The 27059-nt window shown below is 46.7% G+C and overlaps 1 protein-coding gene and 1 non-coding gene across 2 annotated transcripts in view; one reads left to right on the top strand and one right to left on the bottom strand.

Annotated features, from left to right (window-relative positions):
• The window catches only part of RUFY1 (RUN and FYVE domain containing 1), a 60309-nt gene that overhangs the window by 21385 nt on the left and 11865 nt on the right, over nucleotides 1-27059 (bottom strand). The window contains exons 4-11 of the mRNA XM_045890425.2: nucleotides 24047-24148; nucleotides 22386-22509; nucleotides 14465-14526; nucleotides 11680-11745; nucleotides 8800-8869; nucleotides 6346-6447; nucleotides 5004-5120; nucleotides 3284-3451 (exon numbers count right to left, since the gene is read on the bottom strand). Coding sequence (XP_045746381.1) covers nucleotides 3284-3451; nucleotides 5004-5120; nucleotides 6346-6447; nucleotides 8800-8869; nucleotides 11680-11745; nucleotides 14465-14526; nucleotides 22386-22509; nucleotides 24047-24148 — 811 coding nt within the window. The remainder of the gene's footprint in view (nucleotides 1-3283; nucleotides 3452-5003; nucleotides 5121-6345; nucleotides 6448-8799; nucleotides 8870-11679; nucleotides 11746-14464; nucleotides 14527-22385; nucleotides 22510-24046; nucleotides 24149-27059) is intronic.
• Nucleotides 16451-16523, top strand: TRNAM-CAU (transfer RNA methionine (anticodon CAU)). Its single transcript has one exon. It is a non-coding gene; the product is annotated as a tRNA-Met (tRNA).

Here is a 27059-nt window from a genome sequence, read left to right as displayed (position 1 = left end):
AGCTCAGGTCATGATCCCAGGGTCCTGGGATTGAGCCCCGCATCGGGCTCCTTGCTCAGCGGGGAGTCTCCCTCTCCCCTCCTGCTTGTGCTCTCTCTCTCTAATAAATAAAAAAAAGAAAAAAAAAAAAAGAAAGAAAGAAAAGAAAACCAGGACAAAAAGCATGAACAGGCAAGAACAGGAAACACGAAAGGCTAAAGAACATACGAAGGGATGCTGCGGACACTCACTAGGCGAACAAACGCATATAAAACAAGCACACTCAGAATACAGATGTCAGCAGACCTCGCTGTAGGGGGGCGCGTGCTGGTGCAGCCCTTCTGGAAAGCGATGCAGCTGGGCTTCCACAAACCAAGGACCCAAAGCATGGGCCAGAGAGACGCGCCCCCGCACCCCTCCAGAGCCCCTGGGGGGGGTGGGACGTGTAGACCAACCACCATGGGGGTGTTCATGCTGGCAGAGTGGCAGGAACAGTGTCCACCACTGCGGGGACGGGCAAGAAGCAGTGACCGCATACACCAGGACTAACCCCTTCAAAGCCCAAACCAGGTGCACCCCGGCTGCGTGTAGCTCTGAGGGGGAAAAAGGAAGAGAGCCACGCACAATACCACCCATGTAAATTACAATTCACGTACTCAAGATGATGTGCATTTTAGAATGACAACTATCCATACAAAATAAACACTCTAGAACATAGGCCCAGAGGAACAAGGATGGGAGCGGGCATGAGAAAAGAAAACAAGGGGTGTTTTATGACAGCAGACCCCACACCGAGGGACACTCGCGAAGCCCCTGAGCCAAGAAACGTACAGTACGCAGCACTGACTCAGCAGACCAGGGCCGGGCGCTGGCAAAGCAGGGGTGACAAGCCGGGGTGCCGGTGACCCTTGTTAATTGTGGCGAACAATGAGCAAAACTACCACTTGCCCCAGCCCGGACATGGAAGCCATGCCAACCGCGCCAGGACTCCAGGGGCCGTGGCTGTGAAGAGCCGGGGCGCAGCCATGGGGGCCGTGAACGAAGGGGCTGTGGAGACAGGAGCGGAGTCCAAGGGTAGGGGCCGGACGGGTTAGAAAAGCTACCTGCTTCTGCACCCTGAAGGAAGTGAGAGAAACTGGCAAGTGAGCCCCGGAGGCCCCACGGCATCCTGAAGCAGGTCAGGGGTGCGGGCCACTGAGGGGAAGGAGGGAGCGAGGGAGGGAGAGACTAAGGCAGGCACGAGAACTGCGCTTAATAAACGGGCCACTAAACTGTGGGCACCGACACACGGACTGAGGGGAAGCACACACACACAATGACCGAGGGGACTGCACTGTCAAAAACCCACAGTCAGGCCCGAAGAACATCTGTGACTGTTCGATCCTTCAGACAACCTCCAGGCCAGCAAACCAACGCCAGGAAGGAGCCGGCCACAACAGGTGCGTGGCCACCAGGAAGGCCCCGCACCCCTTGCGAGCCCGCTTCCCATGGGCCACGGAGACGGTGGACGTCTCAGGGACCACGGCAGTCCGCGGACAAGTTCTTTATGCAACAGAGGGAGGGGAGCCTTCACAGTTCCTGCCCAGAGACGCAGTGAGGGCCGCAGCTGGCCGGGGTCTGCCCTGTGTGTCCCTAGTTTCCCTTGGCAAATAGGCATTTGGCAATCGTGTTTTGGCCCCACCATTCTATGCCGGGCAGGATGGGTCAACGTGAAAGACAGCTGGTCTTGTGGTTCAAACACAGGCCTGGTGGGCTCCGTGCAGAGTGCTGCCCGACACCCAGGGGCTGTGGACAGTGAGGACTCTGGGACTGGACGGGACTTCCAGGAGCTCGTGGGGCCGATGGGGGAGAGCGACAACCACGGCTATTAACCCTTGTGCTCCCCTTCATCGGGCTGGCAGCCCAGACACGCCGGCCCCAGGCTCTGCTCGCAGCCATGCCTGGCCATGCTGCCTTGCCCTTTGCTGTGGAATCCAATGGAATGATGTGTGCAACTTCTCTGTCTGGGAGGAAATCCTGCCTCTGGACTTCTGCTTTTCTCTCCCCTTCCGCCAGCAAGCATGGCAGCTGGAGCCTGGGTCCCTGAGGGACCACTGGTCTGGAATGCTATTTTAGGGTCTGCTAAGTTATTATGGCAGGATGGCTTCCCCTAGTGTGCATTAAGATTACGTTTACAGACGAACCCAAAGCAGAAAAAAACACGAACAAATTAAAACAGAGCATGTGCAGGAGGGAAAACAGCGAAACTGTTTTCCATTTTCTCCCTATACTTGAATTTCCAACTGCTGCTACTATGATAATGTCAGTTACATAACAGTTTAAAAAAGGCAGAACAAAAGAACACACGTGTGTCTGCCCTCACGCCATCTCTCACACAGATGCATGACAGCTAGGGAAGAGGAAGTGGGACAGTGTGGGCGTTAAAAACAGAAAACAGAACTTCAAAAAAAAAAAAGTTTTGAGGACAGAGGATAGTCCTGGGCGCTGCCGTAGCTTCTGAGCAAGAAAGCTTTGTGATTTTATTTTTTATTTTAAAGATTTTTTATTTGAGAGTGTGAGCAGGGGGAGGGAGCAGAGGAAGAGGGAGATGCAGGCTCCCCGCTGAGCAGGGAGTCCAATGTGGGGCTCGATCCCAGGACCCTGGATCATGACCTGAGCTGAAGGCAGACACTTAATGACTGAGCCACCCAGGCGCCCAAGCTTTGCGATTTTAGATGCTAGCTTTCAAACCGTGGCATGATCGACTCTTTCTGGGCTAGGTCCCCTGCACCCCTCCAACATGATAGGAGAGGTGAGCAGCTAGCTGTGCGGCTGGAGACTTGGCAAGATCAGTGTCTCAGCAAAGCTTGAAAAGACCATACTAACTTATATTGCTCCTTACTCTGCTTCTCCATCTTCTGGGGGCAGACAACTAGTCACTGAAGCAGAAGGAGACAGACACTAGGGAGACATGAAGGGAACAACAGGCCGAATGCGGGTTTGGATTCAGAAGACACAGTTGCGCTGTCGGCTCTACTTAGGAGCTGGGCCAGCCCAGGCACGTGATGCAGTCACTGAGTTCTGCCCTGTCACTTACGTTCCTCCACGTTATAAACTTTTCTTGGGGACTAATGGGAGGCCCAAATAAAATAAGCGCAGGAACGTGCGATAGGGCCTAGGGACCGGGCCCACCGCATGCGAGCGCCTCACAGATGTGTCCTCCCTCTCCTGCAGGAAGAGCGGGGACAGACCAAGAGGCAGTGTGCGACAAGCAGCAGGAAGCCAGGCTGTAGGACTGTGGGACAGACACAAAGCCAACTCCCACCTGAACTTTGTGGAACATCTGTAAATTAATCGCTTTGACTTCTTCCAGCTGCTGACGGAGGGCGACCAGGGTGTCCTGCTTCTCGTGCGTGTCCTTTTCTAGCAGCTTCATGGCAATTTCCATTTCCGTCTTCATTCCAATCTGTAACTCCAGTTCTTTTTCTAGTTCCTTAAGAGAGTATTGATAACGAAAGTGTTACTGAAGTAGACACAGAGGTGTGTTTACCTGAGGCTGTATCCTGGGAATTGCCAGAAATAAAAAACCCAAAGTCAGAATAGGTTAGGGAGATTTGAGAGAGTCTGTCTGGAACACTACTAGATTAAGTTTTTCCCTTTTTCTCATTGTATAATGAACTGGCTCTGTATGCAGACAACAGAAAGCTGGTAGGTGGCATTCAGCCTCGAGTTCTAGCAACCATGTTCTTTAAACCTGAAGACTAGAATGCACAGCCTGAAAGAATGTCTGCTCAGCACTGTGACGCTGCCATGTCAGAGTTTTTGGAATGGGCTGCTAGATTAAGGCCAACAAGGGTGCGACCATGCTGAACTAGTTCCGTCCTGGGTAACTCAGGACACACGTCTCCACATCGGTGCAAAGAAGCAAAGAAACAAAGCAGATCCAAGACCTGGGTCTAATAAAAAACACTGGCTGGGGGGCGCCTGGGTACCTCAGTCATTAAGGGGCTCAGGTCATGAAACCAGGGTCCTGGGACTGAGCCCCACATCAGGCTCCCCGCTCAGTGGAAAGCCTGTTTCTCCCTCTGCCCCTGCCTGCTACTCCCTCTGCTTGTGTGCTCTGTCAAATAAATAAATAAAAATCTTAAAAAAAAACCCAAAAAAACACTGGCTGGGGCGCCTGGCTGGCTCAGTTGGTAGCACCCGCAACTCCTGATCAGGGCTGTGAGTTCAAGCCCCATGATGGGTATGGTGCCTACTAAAATAACACAAAAAACAAAATACTGGTCACTGGCATGGAGGTTAGGTGGAAAGAAACAGACTAGAGGCTATGACTGAGGGAGCTGTACTGGCAAAACCACCATGAATCTGGTCTCACGGTGAACCCTGACAAAGGTTTATAAAATTGGAAAAAACGCAGAACTTAGTGGTAAACTAAGTAACCCCTTAAAAAAAAATTTTTTTTTTTTTTCAAAGGGACAATTTCTGCTTCTCCATGAATATATTTTTTCACACTTTAAAAACTTTATATAGGGCTCCTGGGCGGCTCAGATGGTTAAGCGTCTGCTTTTGGCTCAGGTGATGATCCCAGGGTTCTGGGATCGAGTCCCGAATCGGGCTCCCTGCTCAGCAGGAAGCCTGCTGCTCCCCCTGCTTGTGGTTTTTTGCTCTCTCAAGTAAATAAAATCTTTAAAGAAAAACTAAAAAAAAAACCAACAAAAACTTTATATGAAAAATTAAAATTTTTTTTTAAAAAAAGATTTTATTTGAGAGAACGAGACAAAGGAGAGCATGAGATGGGGAGAGGCAGAGGGAGAAGCAGACTGCCCTCTGAGCAGGTAGTCCGACTCCGGGCTGGATCCCCCCACCCTGAGATCATGATCCCAGCCGAGGGCAGATGCTTAACCGACTGAACCACCCAGGTATCCCAAAAAACTCATTTGTTTTTAAAAGCAGATCTAAGCACGTGTGTGAAACGTGCAGACCAAGAACGTGGCGGGCTACCGGGGAATACCTTTTAAAGACACTCAGTCCTGCACACTCACCAAACGGACTTTCTTCTCTTCTTTTAGCTGCTTCCACACATCACTATACATTTCATCCAGACCTTGACGAGTTTGCTTGTAAGTCTCCAGCTCAACTTTTGTGTCTTGTTTCGTTATCTGTATCAAACAAGAACACGCAGAGAAATGGTTTGCTTAGGGAAGTGAACTAACTACAAAGTGTTTTAAAATACGCCGTAGGGATGCCCGGCTGGCGGAGTCGGTAAAGCATGTGACCCTTCGTCTCAGGGTCATGAGTTCAAAGCCCCACCTTGGGCATGGAGCCTATTTAAACTAAGAGAAAAAAAGAATTAAAAAAAAAAAGAATGCCGTAATTTTTAAAGATGCAGGATAGTTTCTATTTTTTAAGCATACTAGAGAAAGGTTAAAAGACGTTTCAAAAAATTCTTTGAACTTGAAGGATGAAAACAAGCCAACAGACTTGAAAAGTTAGGTTCAGAAAATGATTTGTACTTAGTTTTCGTTAAAGCAGAGTTGTTCTCAGTGGGCAAGGCCCCCACCCGGCCCGGATTCGTTCACCCGGCATGTTGCTCAGCACTGGGTGGCTTTCGAGACGCACCAGCTACGGCCTCCCGGTCCTCCGGTCCTCCGGTGGGAGGGCTGCCGGCCAGCAGCCCCGCCGCACAGCAAAGCGGGTCTCCAGCGCCGGGAGGCGCAACGCCTGGGGCGGCAGGGCCGGGGGAGGGCCCACCGACGGGACAGGCGGGCGCCGGGGCGGCCTCACAGAGCCCCCGGTAAAGGGGGCCGAGGCTCCGAGCGCGGGGCCCACAGGTGCGGGAACAGCGGTCCACGCGGCCCGCGGGCGAGGGGGGCGGCGCAGGGGCACCAAGCACGGCAGCGGCGCACTGCGCGCGGCCCTCGGCACCACCGCACAGGGAGCTTGAGGTCGGCCGGGGACGCGCGTGCGTGCCCCCTGCGTCACCATCGCACAGGGAGCTTGAGGTCTGTCGGGGACGCGCGCGTGCGTGCGGCCTGCGCCACCACCCCGCAGGGAGCTTGAGGTCGGCCGGGGACGCGCGTGCGTGCCCCCTGCGTCACCATCGCACAGGGAGCTTGAGGTCTGTCGGGGACGCGCGCGTGCATGACGTGCACGTGCGTGCGGCCTGCGCCACCACCCCGCAGGGAGCTTGAGGTCGGCCGGGGACGCGCGTGCGTGCCCCCTGCGTCACCATCGCACAGGGAGCTTGCGGTCGGCCGGGGACACGTGCGTGCGTGCCCCCTGCGTCACCATCGCACAGGGAGCTTGAGGTCTGTCGGGGACGCGCGCGTGCATGACGTGCACGTGCGTGTGGCGCGCCACCCTGCCGTGGGGCCAGCATCTCACCTCCACGCTCTTCTCGCTTCTTTCGCGAATTAACTCGTTTTGTTCTCTTAATTGTTGCTGCTCTTCTTGAAGCGAACAAATCCGGTCTGTTGCAGCTGAAAGCTGATGAAGAAAGATTTTTATGTTTCTTAACGTCAAAATTAATCTTACCGTTCCAAATTTAAAAGCTGACGTCTGGCACCTTCGCAAGTGACGATGGATTTCCACGTATTTGATATTTTGTTTTTTATTTTATTTCTTGGTTTTAAATAGGTAATATACTGACACAGTTTTAAAAAAACGAGAGCAAACTAGTTAATGTGGGCAAAAATTTACGGACAGAAACTGTGACAGACACTTGAATGTCCAATACTGGAGAAAAGGTTTAACGAATGGCAGTGGGCGCCACTGGGCAGACAAACATGTAGTTATGAGAATGTCTGCAAAGGCTTTTAGTGACTTGAGAACATGCTTAGGGTGAAATGTCGATAAGGAAAAAAGGTGGGTTTATAAAGGATGTTCTCATCTCGAAATAAAAAAAAGTCACCTAGGTTAAAAATGGGTAGGAAAAGTTGGGGACTATGTAAACACCAATGATAACAGTAGCTCTTACTTAGCAAAGGGATTATGGGCTTTTGAAGTGTTTCCAGCCAAGAAGCAAAAGGGTATTTTATCCCTAGCGGGAGAGTGAAAGCCTCTGGGGGAGGAATCACAACCAAACCACTGAAGGCAGGCCCTGGAGAGCATCTTCCTGTCCGTGAGTTACCACCGTTTAGGGCCAAGTGTATACAAACAGGACACCTTCGCAGACCTGCTGAGGGGAGGCTCTCAGGAGAGGCAGGCAGAGGCGTGAGCACACCCACCGACCTCTCCTTATCCAGCCTCCGAACCCAGCCTGGAGAGAGAAGCGCGGGCTGGCGGAGGGGAAAGAAGACCGGAACTGGCTGTGCTCTTGGCGTCACTCACTGAGGGGGGCCCTGAGGCACTGAACTCCTTGCTCCTCGTCGTCAACAGCATCTAAGTCCAAGTGGACTCAGAACCCACGACTAACCATAAGTTGCTGCACCTAAATAAGAAACTTTAAAGCTCTGGGAGGTGCTAGTTGCTACCAGGGAAGAAGCAGGCAGAAGCCGGACGCTAATTCCCATCTGCTCTCTGAAGATGGAGAGAGCACACCCTGAAGAGAGAGACTTTTCTCTAAAGCGTGTTTCCTATTACAATTGTTGACCTTTAAAGAAAAAAATAACCCAGCTGTTTAGTTCCAAAAGCTAAAATTACACCATCACTGAAAGTATGCCACCTCACCAGGGAGAACAAAGAATCAATCTGTTTGATCTAAAATCGACTAATGTCTCCACGCGCCAAGTGTGTTAGGCACATTTATATAACACTTACCTAATTTCTACAACAACATTGTGAGGTATAGGTTATCATCTAATCTGGAGATGAGAACATGAGGCCCAAAGACCTGCCTACCTAAACTGAGGCCCAGAGGCCCACCCACCCAAGGGAAACGGGGTCCTCCAATTCTAAGTATGGTGAAGCTGCTCCCGGGAAGCCCATCTATGAAGGCCACCTTTGAATCTCCTTCTCCTCACACAAATCTGAGCTCCTCTCCTTAAAGCTTTTCAGGGCTGGCCCCATGGGAGAGAGCAGTCAGTTTAAAGGACGCCTTAAATTGGGCCCTCCATACAGAGGCATGCTCTGCGTCTCTCCTTTGGCCGTAACCTGCCTCCACACCGAGGTGGGGGTCACGCCCTGGCCCCTGTCACAGCCCTCTTCCTCCCCAGGGAGACCTGGTGGGGAGGCCCGAGTAGCCAGGGACCGCTACCTGTGGAAAGCCTCAGAAAGGCTGAGCAACCCCCCTCCTGCTAACAGGAGACAAGATGTGTCCACCAAGAAGACTGCCGGGCAGCTGGCAGCAAGCTTTCTTCCTCGGCCTCAGCCCTCCTTCTTCCTGTCCTTTCATTCTCTCTCTTCCTAGTGAGAAAGCAGAGAAAGACCACACTGTGGGGAGACTGGTTCCATGCTCCTGAGAGGCCGAAACACAGAAGGGGTGGGCGAGGGTTACTTTTACCTCGTAACAGAGTCTGTGCCTTCTGGGCAGCAGGGGGACAGACTACATCAGAGGAAGGTGGGTAAAGAGGAAGAGAGAAGCACATTCACCACAGGAGCTGGGCTTTCCCAAGGACGCCTGGTTTTCCCCGGGTGCACTGTGAGGTGGTAAAACCTAAGTCCCTTAGAACTGGCTCATGATCAGCTGCACCGGCTCACAGGAAGCCCCAGACAGCGCTGAACACGGACATTCTGAGGATGCAGAACTCTGAGAACGCCTGACCCCCCCCACCCCGTGCAGTTCAACCCAAACTTAGCAATTCCCATTCCGACCAGTGAGAAGCTCTGCTCGGATACACCAACCATACTGTCTCTTCACCTTGGGCCATTCTGTTCTAAGAACTTCAGTAAGTTACAAACCTCTTCTTGAAGCTTTGAATTCGTCTTTTCCAAGCCATCTATCTTGCTTTGAAGATCCCCAACTGTGCAGCTAGAGAAAACAACACATTAAGTAGCAGTGAGCTTATAAAGGCTGTCTCCCCAGCCTGTGAACGATGAGAACAGATTCCTAGGTTTCCTGTGCGATGGATGGAGAGTCGAGGGTCTCCAATGAACTCAGAGATGAGAATTCTAAATATGTATGTATGTGTGCATGTGTATACATTTACTACAAAGATTTCAATGTCTTTCTCCCAAAATACGCTATCCATTTCTCTTTTAGCCAACTGGAAAAGAAATAGTTTTTTTTCTCCCTAACACGATAGATGGGAACCAAAAAGTGCTGGCGGCCATGTATCTAGATCAATATCTGTAACAAGATATTGGTACTTTGGGGTTGTAGGAGCAAAGGTGGTTTTTTAATTTTTTTTTTACACTTTGCCTCATTTTTCAAATACTCTTTAATCTGTACTACTTTCCTACCGAAAAACATGTCAAACGAATGTAAATTTGATAAAAAAAATACAGCAACATTAACAAGCAGTAACTTCCTTTTTGGATGATGTACCAGGCCCTGTTTGTTCCAAGCACTTCCAATGCATCAGCTCATGTGACCCTCCCCATGACACTGTGGGCAAATCTTACTGTTTCCTATTTCACAGATGAGAAAACCGTAACTTTACACTGGAAAACTCACTCACGATCATCCCCCTCTGGAGGGGCGCCAGGATCTGAATCCAGGTGGTCTGGCTCCAGAACCTGTACTTTTAGGCAACAGGCCCTACTGCCCCAAACTGGTGCCTTTTGCCAGTGAGGGGAGGACAAAGAAACAAACCTGGCAAGGCTAATGAATCAAGGTTCGAGCATTGAGGGGGGAGAAAAATTAAAACAAAGTGACACAAAATGAGAAAGGGAACACAAAAGATATGGAGGGAATTACAGGGTTTGTTTTTGCTTTTGTTTTTTTAAGTAGGCGCCAAACTCAGGGTGAAGCCCAACGGGGGGCGGGGGGGAGCTTGAAGTCATGACTGAGATCGAGACCTGATCCAAGATCAAGCATCAGATGCTTAACCGACTGAACAACCCAGGCTCCCTGGGAATTACAAATTTTAAAAGTATACAATTTTCATTTTTTTTTTTTTTAAAGATTTTATTTTTTTGACAGAGACACAGTGAGAGAGGGAAACAAGCAGGGGGAGTGGGAGAGGGAGCAGGCTTCCTGCTGAGCAGGGAGCCCAATGCGGGGCTCCATCCCAGGATCCTGGGATCATGACCTGAGCTGAAGGCAGACGCTTAACGACTGAGCCACCCAGGTGCCCCACAATTTTCAGTTCTATTCCAACTGTATAACTTAGAAGATGTCACTAAAATTTATGCTTTTCTTAGAAAATCTAAATGACCAAAAGAGACATATCCTCAGAAGGAAAAAATCTAGATAACCATACTTAGGAAAAACTGAAAATTGGCAAAGTACTGCCTCAATAAAGGCTTTGAGCTTCACATTTTCTGTTTTCTTTAAGAAAAAAATTTTTAAAGTAATTTCTACACCCAATATGGGGCTCAAACTCACAACCTTGGGATCAAGAGTCGCATGCTCCACCGACTAAGCCAGCCAGGTGCCCCAAGTTTTGTGTTTTCAAGGAGCAAATAATGCTCACGAACCAGAAACTCTTCCCAATTCATTTTGTGAAGCTGCACAACCCTGACACCAAGCCAGAGAAGAAAAACTACAGAATAATTAGGTCAGTTTACATATTAAAAAATGATTTTTAAAACTACTCTCAAGGTGTGCCTGGGTGGCTCAGTCGGTTAAGTGTCTGCCTCCAGCTCAGGTCGTGATCCCAGAGTCCTGGGATCGGGCCCTGAGGTAGGCGCCCAGCTCAGAAGGGTGTCTGCTTCACCCTCTCCCTCTGCCTCTCCTCCCACTCATGCTCTCTCTCTCACAAATGAATAAAATCTTTAAAAAATAAAACTACAATCAAGTAGAGTTTATCCCTGTGATACAGAAATGGCTCAGTATGAAGACATCTACTAATCAAACACAGATTAAGGGATAAAAGTCATGATTACCTTAATGATGCGAAAGGGCATTTGCTAAAATCTGACCTCTGTTCCTTATAAAAACGCTCCATAAATGAGGGACCTATCAAGAATCTCTCACAATAGCAGCCAACGTCACACCTAAGGAGACCGTGGAGCAGCTCTCCCATTTTGCAATGACGTGCCAGCTCCCTGAGCTGTCTCTCGGGCGCTTGGGGCAGCCGGGCTGCTACCGTGGAGCGGGGCTACGGTGCACCGCACACTCTTGGAGGGGATTCAGAGACACAGCGACAACAGGTCTCCCCACCAATCAGACTGAGCATCTCTGCCCGCTCGCCACCAACACCGCCCTCGGCCAGTGCTTCATGAAACAGAACAGCAGCTTTCCAATAAACTGAAAAATCAAGGTACAGACGCCTGCTATTTGCTACTGAACTGTCGTCAAAGGTCTAGCCTGGTGGTTTTCCAACCCTTTTATTATCCTGCCCCGGCACCCCAGAGGGATGCGTGCTGATTCCCAGCAGGAACAGTGCTTCCCAACTTCCAACTGGGTGGCTGAGGGGTGGGGGGTGGAGACTCAAGGTGTAATCTGTTTGCTTTCTACATTGCCTAACTGCACAAAACAAAGAACCCAAGAATTCCCAAAGCTCCTTATCAAGAAATCATACTTCTCCAGTCTGTACACACAAGCATGATAACCTTCTTTCTTGGATTGGAAAAAAAGTCAGTTATGAATATATATGGCGATTCAAAAATGTTCCATGAAATGATTATCGGGTATTGAGAAGGAACTGTAACACTGGAAAAAGGAGCGCGTCCTACCTTAAGTGCCGGTTAAGTTCTTCCACGTAATTTTTTTGATCAAGGACATCAGTAATTCTTTCGTGCCTTTTAAAAAGAGCATAAAAAGAGAGAAATTCCTTTAATTCGTGGATAATACTTTGTAACCATCCCCCAATGTGCGGATCACCTTGAGGAAGTACCAGTATCATCAGGAAACCAAGGGACAGTCAGACCTCAGTAATAATGTCTGCCTGGTCCCGGTCCCGGAGTGAACAGAGAGCAAAGCTGGCCAAGGGGTGGGGTGTGGTGGGGACAGCAGCCAGGGCCTTGGGAGATGCAGAAACGTGAGCAGACCTCGGGCAGACACCCTCCTGCCCTGGCAGGCCAGGCATTTGGGAAGAGGAGAGAAAGCCATCTGGCATGCAAGGTGCAAACACCGACGGCCATGTGCAAATGGCCCTCCCTTGAGGTGGTGGATGCAATAGCCCTTGTCGTGCGGAAGGGAAAGAGCGTGGCTCAGAAAAGGAGACCAAAGGCTTTTCAAAACATAAAGCTGACTGGTCTGGCTAAAAAAAAAAAGGGTTGAACATTTTAAAGTTAGACTCGCCCCCCAGCCCCCAATTTCTTTACATACATACATATATACGTATGTTCACACAGGGATCATTCTACACAGGTGCCTGCATTATTCAGCATGGTCGATTTTTTTCTTTTACCTGTTCTGCCCTTCACATAGCTCTGCAGGTAACCCACATGAATAGTCTGTGGAGCCTATATGCATATCATAATATCCATCTGTATTATATAGATAGGATATGTAATTGAAACACAAAAAATACACTAGGGATTTCTTAGGTTTACAAAAATGATATATGGTTGACCCTTGAATAATGCAAGGGTAGGGGTGCCAACCTCTGCATATAGCTTTTGACTCCTCAAAAACTTACACTAATAGCCTACTATTGACTGGAAGCCTTACCAATGACATAATCAATTAACACGCATTTTGTGTGTTATGTGTATTATATACTCCCGTCTTACAATGAAATAAGTTAAAGAAAGTGTTATTAAGAATATCATAAGGTGGAGGGGGGCGCCTGGATGGTGCAGTCGGTTAAGTGGCCGACTCCTGATTTCGGCTTAGGTCTGATCTCAGGTTTGTGAGATCGAACCCCGAGCCAGGCTCCACGCTCAGCGCAGCGTCTGCTTGGGATTCTCCCCTCCTCTCCTTCTGCCCCTCCCTCCCCTTCTCTAAAATAAATAAATCTTAAAAAAAAAAATCATAAGGAAAACACACTTACAGTGCTGTCCTGTATTTACTGAAAAAAAAAAATCTGTGTATAAGTAGACTTGTGCAGTTCGTACCTGTGCTGTTCAGGGGGCAGCTATATACATTTCTCAGTATCATACTTTCCTCACTCGATAATACCTTGTGGAAATCCCTGTAAGTCTACTATACCCCGTCGGTCAAATTTGTTATGGCTGCATAATATGTCACAGAGTGGAATATTTTGAATGCTCCATAATTTATTCAATTATCTCCTTATTGATAATCAGTTTATTTCCATTTCTTTACATTAACTATATATCAATTTTATTTTTAAGTAATCTTTATACCCAACACGGGGCTCAAACTTGCAATCCCAAGATCAAGAGTTGCATGCTCTACCGACCGAGCCTGCCAGGCGCCCCAAGAATACATTTTTGTTTAAGTCTCAAGTGGGTGAATCCTTGTACTCAAGATGCCTGAAGCATTAATGGGGTTCCCGCTGCCAGCTAAGGTGTGCTGCTGGGACAGAGACTGTGAGAATCCTTACGGGAACACGTTGGAAAGACAGGTGGCAAAAGAGTCAAACACAGCCCAAGGGTTTACAGTGAAGCTCCCCCCCATGCCGGCCCCCGGCCAATTCCTCTCCAGGCAGCCAGTGTGAGCAGGTCCATATGCTCCTCTAGAAGCAGGCCATGCGCGTGGAAGTGCAACATATGCATATGGATGTATATTCTTTATCATAATTCAAATGGTAGCAAGTTATACACACTGTTTGCTTTGTTTACTTCTCTTTTTTCCCAGAATAGCTCCTTTAAAAGAATGCTCTTGGAGGGGAAGAATGAAGGGGGGGAAATTGGAGCGGGACATGAACCATGAGAGACAATGGACTCTGAGAAACAAACTGAGGGTTCTTAGAGGGGAGGCAGGTGGGAGGATGGGTTAGCCTGGTGATGGGTATTAAAGAGGGCACGTACTGAATGGAGCGCTGGGTGTTATATGCAAACAATGAATCATAGAACACTACATCTAAAACTAATGATGTATGGGGATTAACATAACAATAAAAACATTGGCATAAAGTCAAAAAAATAAAAATAAAAATAAAAGAATGCTCTTGTTAGCAGCACGAAGGAGAGCTACACGTGGCATGAAGAGACATCCAAGACACGCCAGGATCAAAGGACAAGCCCAAAGGCAACTTATGTCTACATAATAGTACTGTCCCATTCATATTCAAACAAACCATAAGGCAAATTGTACTACCAACAAATATATCCCCGCAAGGCATTTAGAAAAGCCCTGGGAGGGGACACGAGAAGCTTCCTCTGAGGGGACTGAGCTGGAGATGGGGGGACAGTGTGAATGGGGACGTTTCACTTGTCCTTTCTATTCTGCAGAGCTCAATTCCTTGCACATGGGAATATTAATGTATTACTTCTGTAACTAAAAACGCCTAATGAAAATGAAAATGGCCCACAAAGCAAACACAAATGTAGCATTCTTTGCCAGAATTTCATGAAACGTGAAGAGCGCAGCATGCAGGGTGGTACTTACTCTTTGCCACCATCAAGATCCTGCACATCCTTAAGGTAGAGGGAAAAATCAATCACTCCAACCTGATTGACATAAAATATACAAGTTTAAATAAGAGAAACTTGTCCCGTTTTCCACAAACCTTACATCTTTAAAATTCAGGGTATTTACATTCCTGTCTCTTTCCTACAAACATCTAGTTGTGCTAACTAGCTCTATAAAATAGCAATCAACTGAACAAACAAACCAAAAGGAAAATAACCCCACCACCTTCTAGAAGAAAAACGTATTAAAAATCAGAATTTAGCGGGGAGCGCCTGGGTGGCTCAGTCGGTTAAGCAACCGACTCTTGATTTCGGCTCAGGTCATGATCTCAGGGGCGTGAGATTGAGCCCTGCGTCGGGCTCCATGTTCAGCAGGGAGTCTGCTTGAGATTTTCTCTCTCTCTCTCAATAAATACATCTTAAAAAAAAATCAGAATTTAAGGGAATATTCTGAAATTTTACTCCCTTGTCAAGGTTAGTTTTGTGTATTTATTCAACAATCAAGTTGCTGACAAAGATCAACAAAGTCCTTCAGGTACAAAGTAATTAAAAAAAAAAAAAAAAAAGGCCTGGATCGCTAGATCGAGGTGGTAGGTAACCTTAACTGACACTCTGCCTCCTTCCTTCCCTAAATCATGGGTGAAATGGTCCCATCCCATTTTCCAGGGGACATTCTCTGCTGCTGTGGAGAACGAGGGAGGACCCAAACCTCTCCCATCTGAATGTCAAGGGCTTTGTCCAGAAATAAAGCACTCGGGAGAGAATGAGAGGCTGGTCTGCCACTTGTCTACTCCAGTGTGAGTAAATGAAGCCACTCCTATTTGAAAAAAGGGAAAACTGGGTCGACCAATAGATATTTATCACTCATGTAGCAGACGAATCACAGATCCCTATGCAACTGTAACGAAGAATGCTGTAGATGGATGTATAATGACATGAAGAAAGCTCCAGGAGAAAATGTTAAATCCTAGAGCAATAGGTATCTCATTAACTCTGTATAGTATCACCATTTTTTAAAAAAAAGATTTATTTATTTGAGAGAGAGAGCATGAGCACGGGGGGAAGGAGCAGAGGAAGAAGGAGAGAGAAATCTCAAGCCGACTCTGTGCTGACCATGGAGCCCAAGCAGGGCTCGATCCCACGACCCTGAGATCACGACTGGAGCTGAAACCAAGAGTCGGATGTTCAACCGACTCAGCCACCCAGGTGTCCCTATAGTAACACCATTTATGTTAAAGCCAGAGCCACGTGTGATGGTTTCTGTAACTTCTCTGTCACACCTCCCACCAATCTACATTCCCGACCCTTGAACCTGGGCAGCCTCAGGGTCTGTCTTGAGTAAAAAGCGGCAGAAATGTTGCTGTGATTTCTGCAGCCATGTTAATGAAGGCAACATAAGCTTCTTCCTGGCTCTCCCTCTAGAGGCATATACCTTTGAAGTTCTGAGCTTCCACGGAGGAATTCTGGCTACCCTGGAGCCATGACCACATGAGGACAGAGGTGCCTGAGAAGCCTCTGCTGTTCCAGTCCCAGCTCACTGAGTCCCTTCTCAGCCCCAAGACAGACAAGCAAGACAGGAAGCCTCAGTGATTGCTGCCCCTGCCAACCTGCCTGCAATCACAGGGCCCTTAGTCAAGAAGTACCTGCCTCTCTCAGCCCAGTCAACCCCCAACCATGAGATACAGTGATGGCTACCGGTTACCTGGCTGGTGATTCCTTACCCAGAAAAAGGATTTAATCTGAAACAAAACCTATGTATATATAAATGCATAGAAAAAGTAGAACTGGTTCTAGAAAGACTTTCCCCTCAGTTTTTACCATCATCTACGGGGATGAGTGGGATTGACAGGGGAGGGGAGAAGGGGAGTTTCAATTTTACTTTTCACTTGATATGCTTCTGTATAAACTTTTTTCAACAAGGATGCATTTCTTTTGCAATAAATAATAAAAATTAATAAAGGGTGCCTGGCTGGCTCAGTGGGTGGAGCATGAGACTCATGATCTCGAGGTTGTGAGTTCAAGCCCCACACTGGGTGTAGAGATTACTCAAAAATAAGATTAAAAGGGGCGCCTGGGTGGCTCAGTTGGTTAAGCGACTGCCTTCGGCTCAGGTCATGATCCTGGAGTCCCGGGATCGAGTCCCGCATCGGGCTCCCTGCTCGGCAGGGAGTCTGCTTCTCCCTCTGACCCTCCTCCCTCTCATGCTCTCTGTCTCTCATTCTCTCTGTCTCAAATAAATAAATAAAATCTTAAAAAAAAAAAAAATTAAATAGGGTGCCTGGGTGGCTCAGTCGTTAAGCGTCTGCCTTTGGCTCAGGTCATGATCCCGGGGTCCTGGGATCGAGTCCCGCATCAGGCTCTCTGCTCTGCGGGAAGCCTGCTTCTCCCTCTCCCACTCCCTCTGCTTGTGTTCCCTCTCTCACTGTATCTCTCTCTATCAAATAAATAAATAAAATCTGAAAAAAAAAATTAAATAATAAAATTTAAAAAAATTAAGTAAAAAAGAAATACATTTTCAACTGTGAAAAACCCCAACAATAGAAAGGAGAGAGGGACGCCTGTGTGGCTCAGTCGGTGGAGCGTCTGCCTTCAGCTCAGGTCATGGTCCCGGGGTCCTGGGATCCAGCCCCGCATCGGGCTCCCTGCTCTGCGGAGAGCCTGCTTCTTGCTCTCTCCTTGCTCCTACCCCCTACTCATGCTCTCTCTGTCAAATAAATAAAATCTTTCAAAAAAAAAAAAAAGAAAGAAAGAAAGAAGCGTTAGCACTCAAAGTAGACATTAATGGATCGGGAAGCAAATAAAGCCCTTCTCCCAAGGCAGAAGGCAGAACTGGTCCATAAAAGTAAGAGCTGGTTCTTCAAATTCAACACAGTAGACAAATTCTATCCAGTACGATCAGTATTTAGTAGCAAGTGCACAGTATGCAAATGAGAAAAGTGAGATTTTAAGAAGCTGTGAGGGAACACTCTCATGTAACTAATAGGTCTGAATGAAATAAATGATTTCTGGAAAAATACAAATGACTAAAAAATCGTCCCAAGACACAGGAAACCAACAAACTGACCAAGAGCTAAGTAAAAAATTAAAGTGGTCAAAGAACTAGGACCAAAAAAAAAAAAAAAGCATAATGCTGAAGAGATCATACCAGGAAGACACCTTCAAATAGAAAAATAATTTGTGCTCTTATCAACAGTTCCGGAAAACAAGAAAAAAACATTATCCAGCTTATTTTGTGAGATTAACACAATTCTGACACCACAAAGGGACAAAGACCTATTAAATCTAGGCGCACGCTAGAAGAATAACACACGATGGCCACTCTGGGTTTATTTTAGGAATGCAGGGGTAATATCACAACAGGAAACCTATGAATGAATTCAATTATATTTATGGGTTAAAAAATATGACATTTTGGGCGCCTGGGTGGTTCAGTTGGTTAAGCGACTGCCTTCGGCTCAGGTCATGATCCTGGAGTCCTGGGATCGAGTCCCGCATCGGGCTCCCTGCTCGGCAGGGAGTCTGCTTCTCCCTCTGACCCTCCTCCTTCTCGTGCTCTCTCTCATTCTCTCTCTCACAAATAAAAAAAAAATAATAATAAAAATAAAAAAATAAAAAAAACGTAAAATAAATGAGACTGGAATAGTACTTTCTAAACATGAGGAGGAAGATTCCTGAGACATCAGCAGCAAGCATTCACACGTCATGGCGGCGTATGAGAGGCCCTGAGCTGAAGAACAGACCGGGGAAAAGTACAGAAGCCTGGAATCACTGCACTGGACACCTGCAACTCACAGGACGCCATGTGTCTGCTAGAATTAACAAAAAAAATTCTACCGTGAGCACAGACACACACACAGAAATTCTAATTTAAAACTAAAAACGAATGAAACAGCTGACTACTGTCATTTCAGAGGACTCTTCAAAGGTTCCCTCAGACTGTCTCTTAAATAATGGTAATAACGATAAATAACAGTACAGGGATGCCCGGGTGGCTCAGTCAAGCTCTGCCTTCGGCTCAGGTCATGATCTCAGGGTCCTGGGATCCAGCCCCGCGTCAGGCTCCCTGCTCAGTGGGGAGCCCTCTCCCTCTCCCCCTCCACCCCCCACTCGTGCTCACTCTCTCTCTCAAATAAATAAATAAAATCTTAAAAAAAAAAAAAGACTGTTACTGACATAGGATAAAGAGATTCAGAGACTAGGCTTCTGAGTCCAGAAATAAACCTCATTGGATTATGGATATTTCACACATAAAGGTGTGAAATAAAGGTGAAATTCCAAATTAGTAGAAAAATGTACTTGATACATGATATTGAGAAAACTGGTTTACTGTTTGTAAACGAAACCTAGACTCCCATTTCACACTATGTCAAAAGAAATGACAGGCATTATTTAAATGTAAAAAATACAGTTGACTTAAAAAATCAGGTTAATTTTTAGATGGGAAAGGACTTTCTAAGCACAATACCTTAGACGGTATAAAGAAAAAGTCCATTAAGTGTGAATGCTGGGGCGCCTGGCTGGCTCAGTCAAGAGAGCATGCAACTCTGGATCTCGGGGCTGTGAGTTCGAGCCCCACAGTTGGGGGAAGAGATTATGTAAAAATAGAATCTTTGAAAAAAAAATAAAATAAATTTGACTACAAAAAAACCCCTTTTTGTCCTTGCAGGGAAAACAGCTGTAAGAAACTAGAAAAAAACTGATAACCAAAATTCTGAGTTAATATCATTAATCTATAATAAAGGAGTGGAAAAGAAATGGAAGACTCAGAAAAATGGGAGGAACTGGAACAGGGAGTCACAAAAGGAACAGGAAGGGGGAATCACGAAAACTGAACCACCAATGGCAAATAACATATAAAAAATATACTTGACCTCCTGAGTTCTCAAAAATGTAAATTTGCCGGGGCACCTGGCTGGCTCAGATGGTAGAGCATGTGACTCTTGATCTCAGGGTTGTGAGTTCAAGCCCCACGTTGGGCATGGAGCCTACTTTAAAAAATAAATAGGGGTGCCTGGGTGGCTCAGTTAGTTGACTTTTTTTTTTAATTAAATTTTTATTTATTTATTTATTTAAAGATTTTAATTCTTCATTTGAGACACAAGAGATACAGAGAGAGAGAGAGCATGATCAGGGAGAGCGGCAGAGGCAGAGGGAGAAGAAGACTCCCCGCTGAGCAGGGAGCCTGATGCAGGGCTGGATCCCAGGACCCTGAGATCATGACCTGAGCCGAAGGCAGATGCTTAACCATCTGAGCCACCCGGGTGCCCTAAAAAAAAATTTTTTTTAAAGATTTTATTTATTTCTCAGAGAGAGAGCAAGAGAGAGAGACAGTGAGAGAGGGAACACGAGCAGGGGGCGTGGAAGAGGGAGAAGCAGGCTTCCCGCGGAGCAGGGAGCCCGATGCGGGGCTCGATCCCAGGACCCTGGGATCATAAACGAGCCGAAGGCAGAGTTGCCCAACGGACTGACCCACCCAGGCATCCCTAATTAAATGTTTTAAAGAAGATTTTATTTATTTGAGAGAGCGCACGCATGCGCACGCGCGCTCGTATGAACAGGGGGAGGGGCAGAGAAAGGAGAAGCAGACTCCCCACTGAGCGGAGAGACCAACTCAGGGCTCGATCCCAGGACCCTGAGATCATGACCGAAGGGAGACGCTTAACCGACTGAGCTACCCAGGCACCCTTTGACTGACTCTTGATTTTGGCTCAAGTCTTGCCTGGGGGCGGGGGGGGGGGGGGTCCGCGCTCAGCGGGGAACCTACTTGAGATCCTCTCCCACTCCGGCACGTGCATGCTCTAAGATAAATCTTTAAAAAAAAAAAAAAAAACTAAGCATGCTTTAAAAAAAAATGTAAATTTGAGAAGAGCTGTTTTGGTCTATGAGATTGAAAAAGATCAAGAATGCTCATTATGACGTCATAATACTAATGTAGAATGTTTACTTTAACACAGAAATCCCAAAATGTATTCTAAGGAAATCAATGGACAACAGTAGGAAGAGGTATGAGGATGTTTATAGTACTGTGGTAATACAGAATCAACCTTAGTTAATAAGGTACTGGTTAAATAAATTACAGTATGCTCATAAAATGAATACAGGCATACATCGTTTTATTGCCCTTTGCTTTACTGCACTTCCCAGACTGCATTTTTACAAGCTGAAGGTCTGTGGCAGCTCTGTGTTGGACAGGTCTATCAGCACCGTTTTCCCCACAGCATTTGCTCCCCCCATGTCTGTGTGTCACATTTTGGTAATTACATATTTCAAACTTTTCCTATTTCTACCTTTGTTATGATGATCTGTGATCAGTGATTATGACTCACTGAAAGCTCAGATGATGGTTAGAATTTTTTTGCAAGAAAGAATTTTAAAATTAAGGTACGGGGGCGCCTGGGTGGCTCAGTTGGTTAAGCGTCTGCTTTCAGCTCAGGTCATGATCCTAGGTCCTGGGATTGAGCCCTACATCGGGCTCCCTACTCAGCAAGGAGTCTGCTTCTCCCTCTCCCTCTGACCTTCTCCCCGTGCTCGTGATCCCTCTCTCTCTCAAATAAATAAAATCTTAAAAAAAAAATACTTTATATTGACTTTTTATTTAATTTACTTAGCTTAATTTTTATTTTTATTATTTACTTACACATTGATTTTTTTTTTTAAAGATGTTGTGATAGGCCACAGTATAGTGTAAACATAACTTTCATATGCACCGGGAAACCAAAGAAAGTCATGACTCGCTCTACTGAGCTATTCACTTAATTGCAGTGGTCTGGAACCAAATCCGCAGTCTCTCTGAGGTAACGCTTCTCCTGTGCAGCCGTTTAAATGGCTCGTATCTCCACTGACATTGAGAGCCACGTGGGACATAGTGTCAAAAAAACATTATAAAACGGTGTGTGCCTGGAATAATCATATTTTGGTTTAACAAAAGAAAGTCCAAATACCCCTAAAATATAAAAACACACACACACCCTTATTCATGTGTTGAAAGGATAGATATCAAAATGTAACATTAAATTAATTAGCTGAGTAACGGGATTCAGTGTGAGGTTTTGGTTCTTTTCAAAAATACTTCTTTTTATTTTTTGAAACATTTTCAACATGCAAAAACAACAAAACTATCGGGGGGAAAAAAGGGAGGAGAGATTATAACCAAAAGAAAAAAGAAAAGAAAAACCGCTGGCTTGGGTACGAAGGGACTAGGGGAAGCTTTTAGATTCCTCATACCCAACTTGGGGCGGGAAGCCGGCCAGGCAGTCGCTCAGCCAGAGCCACACGTGCGCTGAAGGAGCTGGAGGTGGGGAGGGGTGGGGCTGTCTCTCCCCCTCACTCACTTACCGTCCCCACCACCAGGAGTTTAGGCCTCAGCCCTGGTCAGCTGCTCCTGGGCAGGAAGAAAGGAGGACGGTCCTGCCCCTTAGGGTGCTCTGCTCCTTGCTGCCCGCCTTCATTTCATGCCCCCTGCATCACCTCCCTTCCCCAATCTCTCCCAACTCTTATCTCCAGTCCCCACCCAACCTTTGGGACTTGTCCGCTCCATGTTTTTGTGGTCTCTAGTCTTGGCCGCGTCTAACTCATCACTTGGATGGTTGCTAGATTGATCTTTCTCAAACCCGGGCCTGATTATGCCAGCACACTGCTTAAAAGCCTCCAATGGCTTCTCGAAGCTCCCAGGACACAAGCATGGCCGTTAGCATGGTACAGATGGCCTGCAAACCGAGCCCAGCCTCCACCTTCGTGTGCCTCCGTGCCCTGGCCCGGACTTCCCCTCCCCAGCACAGCCCTGGAGCAGACACCTTCTGCGCTTTGCCCATAAGAAGGCCCGGCACATGTCCACAGCCCTGTGCAAAATCCCCAGCCCAAAGAAGACGTTCCCCCTCAAGCCAAGATTCCCATCCTACCTGAGAATCCAAGTCTTCTCCTTTTAAGCAGAGATTGGCATCAAGAACATTGAGTCCCACCAGCAGACCGACAATCACCATCCCTTCTTCCTCCATCATTAATGCTTCGGGCTCATAGAATTCACTGGAAGAGATTGACACAGCAGGTGGCCGGCCGCTCAGGAAGGGATGTTCACCACCTTCTCCCCGACGTGCCCTGCCCTTTCACGTCTCAGCAGATGGGCCAGGCTGCCAGCTTCCCCAGATGCCCAGAAACCCCCTGGTGCCAGTTTCCTTCTGCCTTTCATTTCCCGCCCCTTCAAGTGCTGCTGTCTCTTCTCTTCCCGTGATTGAGGACAGGCTCCTCCTGCCTCCAATCTGAGGCTGACTCCTCCGTCTGGACCCTGGACCCCAGTCCTTCTCTTGGCTCCTGTGTTCCCGACCATCAGTCTGTCCTTCCTGTCCCCACTGGCGCCTTCTTCCGCAATGCTATGCGCTATTTCTACACTCACGCCAACAGGAAGCGGGACCCCATAGCCCCCCACATCCAAGAATAAACCCCCCCTTCCACACTGGCTGCTTTCACTTCCTCACCTCCCAGTCACCTCAGCCATTCACAGGGGGCTCCATCCCGTCTACTACAGCTCCTGGTCACCAATGATGTGCTCGTTTACCAACTGCGTGTATGTGTGAATGTGCATGAGACCTCAGTGTCTTAAGAATTAGGTCATGAGGTCTTGGGGATGAAAGGTACAGCACAGGGAACATAGTCAGTGGTACTGTTGTCACTTTGTATGGTGACAGATGGTAGCTACACTTGTGAACACAACAGAATACTGTAGACTTGTGGAATCACTCTGTTGCATGCCTGAAACTAATGTAACATTATGTATCAACTACATTTCAATTAAAAAAAGAATTAGCTCATTAGAACAAAATTTGCACCTCAAAGTTACTCAGTGTGATTGTACTCAAAACACGAAGTACGTGAAGTATTTGAAGAAGTATTTGAAATCCCTATTTATCATACAAAGATACGCTCAATAATAAGCCATGACTTAAAAACAATGAAAAATTCTGAGTGGCAGGCCATACTATAAGATATTTTTAACTCAATCAGACAAATTAACTCTAGAGAGATTCTTCCCTTATAAAGTCCCATGTTCTAGAGAAAATTCCTTTTGTGAGGATTATTTTTGCTTATATGTAAGTATCAAAAATGAATGAGTCATAAATTTCAGGGACAGCTAGTTAGTCATTACTGATGCTAAGAAATATAAAATTTTACAGGATGGATATGGAATCCTAAAATAGGCAATATAGGTATGTTCTCTTATAAAAGGCAAGTTTTTATACTTTAAAATTGTCCACTGCATCTAGTTTTAGAGTCATTTTTTCCTGTTACCAAGAAATCTAATAAGTACTATTTTGTTGAAGCTTAATCGAGTAGGTTGTCAGTTAATCTTAGGTATTTTTGAAGAATTATCTTTGAAAGGACTTTTCAAAATGAACAGCAATATGAATCTTCATTCATAATGACTTTCAGATACCTGTGCTCGAAAAATGAAATACTCTTTAAAGCTGTGTACTTCGCACACTCTTGTTTTAATTCCAAACCATCTCCAGAACGATGTTCGAAGTATTTTAGGAGCAAAAGACAGCAAAGATAGGAGGTAAAATACCTTAAGAGATGTTTATTGTCTATGAGCACTTTCAGATAATCTGCCAGTTTCTTTTGCATGAGTGCAAGATACAGCCAGGCTCTGCCTCTTCCCACAGCCGTCCTGGAATTCAGACAACCAAACTGTTAAGGCATAACACCAAAAACCCCCAAGCCCCCAATTTAGCTAAAGAGATACACATCTTCCTGCACGTACGTGCATGCGAACACGGGGAACACCGTAAGAACAGCAGCTATGGAGCTTGGGTGGGAAGGCCCAGAAAACCACTCTCTGCAAACCTTTGGGTACTGTTTGAATTCTGTATCGCGGACATGTATTTTTGGTTTGTTTTGACAAGAGAAAAAAACTCTTAGGGATGCCTGGGTGGCTTAGTCAGTGAAAGCATCTGCCTTCGCTCAGGTCATAATCTCAGGGTCCTGGGATCAAGTCCCGCATCGGGCTCCTTGCTCTGCTTCTCTCTCTCCCTCTGTGTGTGCTCTCTCTCTCTCTAGCTCTCCCTCTCTCTCAAATAAAATCTTTTAAAACAAACAAACAAACAAACCTCCTAAGCCACAAAAAAATCTGATTTCTGGAACAAATACAATTAGATAAAACTTTGCATATATTCATAAAATTTCACAGGGGCCAGGAAATATCAGGTTAGGTTTGTATAATGGATAAACATTTCTTCAAAAGATTAATGTACCTCATGAATAGATCTATTATATATCTAATATATCTATGTATCTCTGTTTCTATTAATATATCCAACACGTTTTGAGGCATTAGCTCAAAGGTGCAATTTTATTTTTAACTGTCGCAAAACACACAGAACATAAAATTTACCTTTTTACATGTACACTTCGTTAGCGTTTAGTACATTCGTGCTGTTGTGGAACCAATCTCAAAGAGGCAATTTTGAAAAGACCTGCTCTAAACATCAGAAGAAAACAGAAAGCCTCCCAACTGTAGACGTAACGCTGCTTGAGGAGAAAGATTCTGTTCTAGGCAGAGTGACGGCATTTGTGATCTCTAAGAAAGTAGTCGAGCCGCTCCTGTCATCAGTACCTACACCAAAGGGAGCTGTGGGGGCTGAGCGCTTCCAGGAGCCAGGCCCGCAGGGGTTAATCCAACCCATCAGTACAAAAGGCTTTGAAACCCCCCCTCCCCTAAATAAATGAGGTTAAACCAGAGCACAAAGGAAAGGAAATAAAGTAGAAAAAAAAAAAGATACTGAATACTGGCATGATGTGGCAAAGGGACACAGACATGTGTGGCCTGTCAGGCACATAAACCCGCACTACACTTCCAGCCAGTGATTTGATCGGGTTATCAAAGCTCTAGGTCTAATAATATGTGGTAAGGAAATAATTTAGGATGCACATAAAAACGTATGTGTGGGGATGGTCTGCCACACTCTTCGGATAATGAAAAACTGAAGACAAGCACAAAGTCCAAAGGGGAGTTTTTTTTCTGAATACTCTGTGGCCATTGCAAAAATGATGTTGTGGGGACACTTGGGTGGCTCAGTCGGTTAAGTGTCTGCCTTCAGCTCAGGTCATGATCTCAGGGTCCTGGGATCGAGTCCTGCATTGGGCTCCCTGCTCAGCGGGGAGTCTGCTTCTCCCGCTCCCTCTGCCTTCCCCCCTCCCCCGCAACTGGTGCTCTCTCTCAAATAAATAAAAATCTTAAAACAACAACAAACAAGCGAACAAATAAAACCACCAGCACCTTGAAAACAATGAAAAATTTTGGGTGACAGGGTCATACTGCAAAAGGTATTTTCATTTCAATTAGAGAAACTAAACTCGAGACTCCTCAGGATACAAAATGCATCCTGCAAAAGTTTCAAACTACCCTTCCACCCCCCAGAACAGTAGTCATAAACTTCCAAAATAATGTCAAAATTTTAGAACTTTTATAACAATTTAATGAAATAGTAAAAAAAAAAAAAAAGTCCTCTCCCACACGGCCCCCGGTGAGGCTACTCCTGGAGGCATCAAGAGAAGGGAACTATTGTGTCTTTCCTTTTCAGGAGACAGGGGAGGATTTCGACAGGCCAAGCCTGTCACTTGTTCACAGCCACAGAGTAGGAAGAGAAGGAGGTGGTGGGTTTAGCGGACAGTGAGCTCTTTGTTAGCACAAGACTTCAAAACTGCCTCCCGTGCATAACTGGAAACAGAGGTCTGAGTGTTGGAGGAGGGACAGCCCCGGTCTGCTCCAATCTAACGCACTGGGCCTCCGTCTCGCGGCTTCCCTCATGAGGGAGTGAGCTGGTTGGAAGGGATGGGCAGCAGGACCACAAAAGGAACTGCTGAAACAAAGCAGACGTGGGAAGCTCCTGAGAGCTCACCAAATACGTATTTGAAAGTTGTCACGATGCAAAAGGCTTTCACCTTCTGTGGACAGGCCCAAGGGCTGAACTAGCGACAGGGACCGAGGCTTCAATTTCATCTTGAGAAGACCGCACAGGGCTCCATAGCAATGGACGTGGTGGGACTTAGACGGTTCTAGAATCCCTTAGGTCTGTGTTCCCTTCCTGGCTGCACTACTCACTTGGTGAGGGCCCTCGGGCAGGTTACTTAGCTGCTCTGTCTCGGTTTCTTACTTATCATGCGGGGATCCCAACAGCTTTCCTGGAGGCTTTGTTGTGGGGAATTAAATGAGATCCTGAAATGTCCTTAGCACAATGCCTGGCACACAGCAGGCCCTTGGTAAATGCTGGCGATTATTATCTGAAAATGGAACAGGCTGGCTCCCCAGGAGAAGTGTGTGAGGCTGGACAGTGGTGTCCCCCTGTGAGAGAGGCAGGGTGCTTTTTTGCATGGGCCCAAGGCTCTCTAGGTCCCCTTCTAAATGCAGATTTCATGATGACGCCTTGTTTGTATTCTTTTTTAAAAATATTTTTATTGTTATGTTAATCACCATATATTACATCATTAGTTTTTGATGCCTTGTTTGTATTCTGTCCAGTTTTTTTATTTTGAGCCAATGCACGGGGATCCCAAGGGGCCAACCCAGACATGGTACATGA

Source organism: Mirounga angustirostris, unplaced genomic scaffold, assembly GCF_029215605.1.
Source record: "Mirounga angustirostris isolate CCGP_5_RB_7025 unplaced genomic scaffold, mMirAng1.0.hap1 SCAF_7, whole genome shotgun sequence".
NCBI classification, from domain to species: domain Eukaryota; kingdom Metazoa; phylum Chordata; class Mammalia; order Carnivora; family Phocidae; genus Mirounga; species Mirounga angustirostris.
This window is presented reverse-complemented; position numbering and strand designations above follow the sequence as displayed.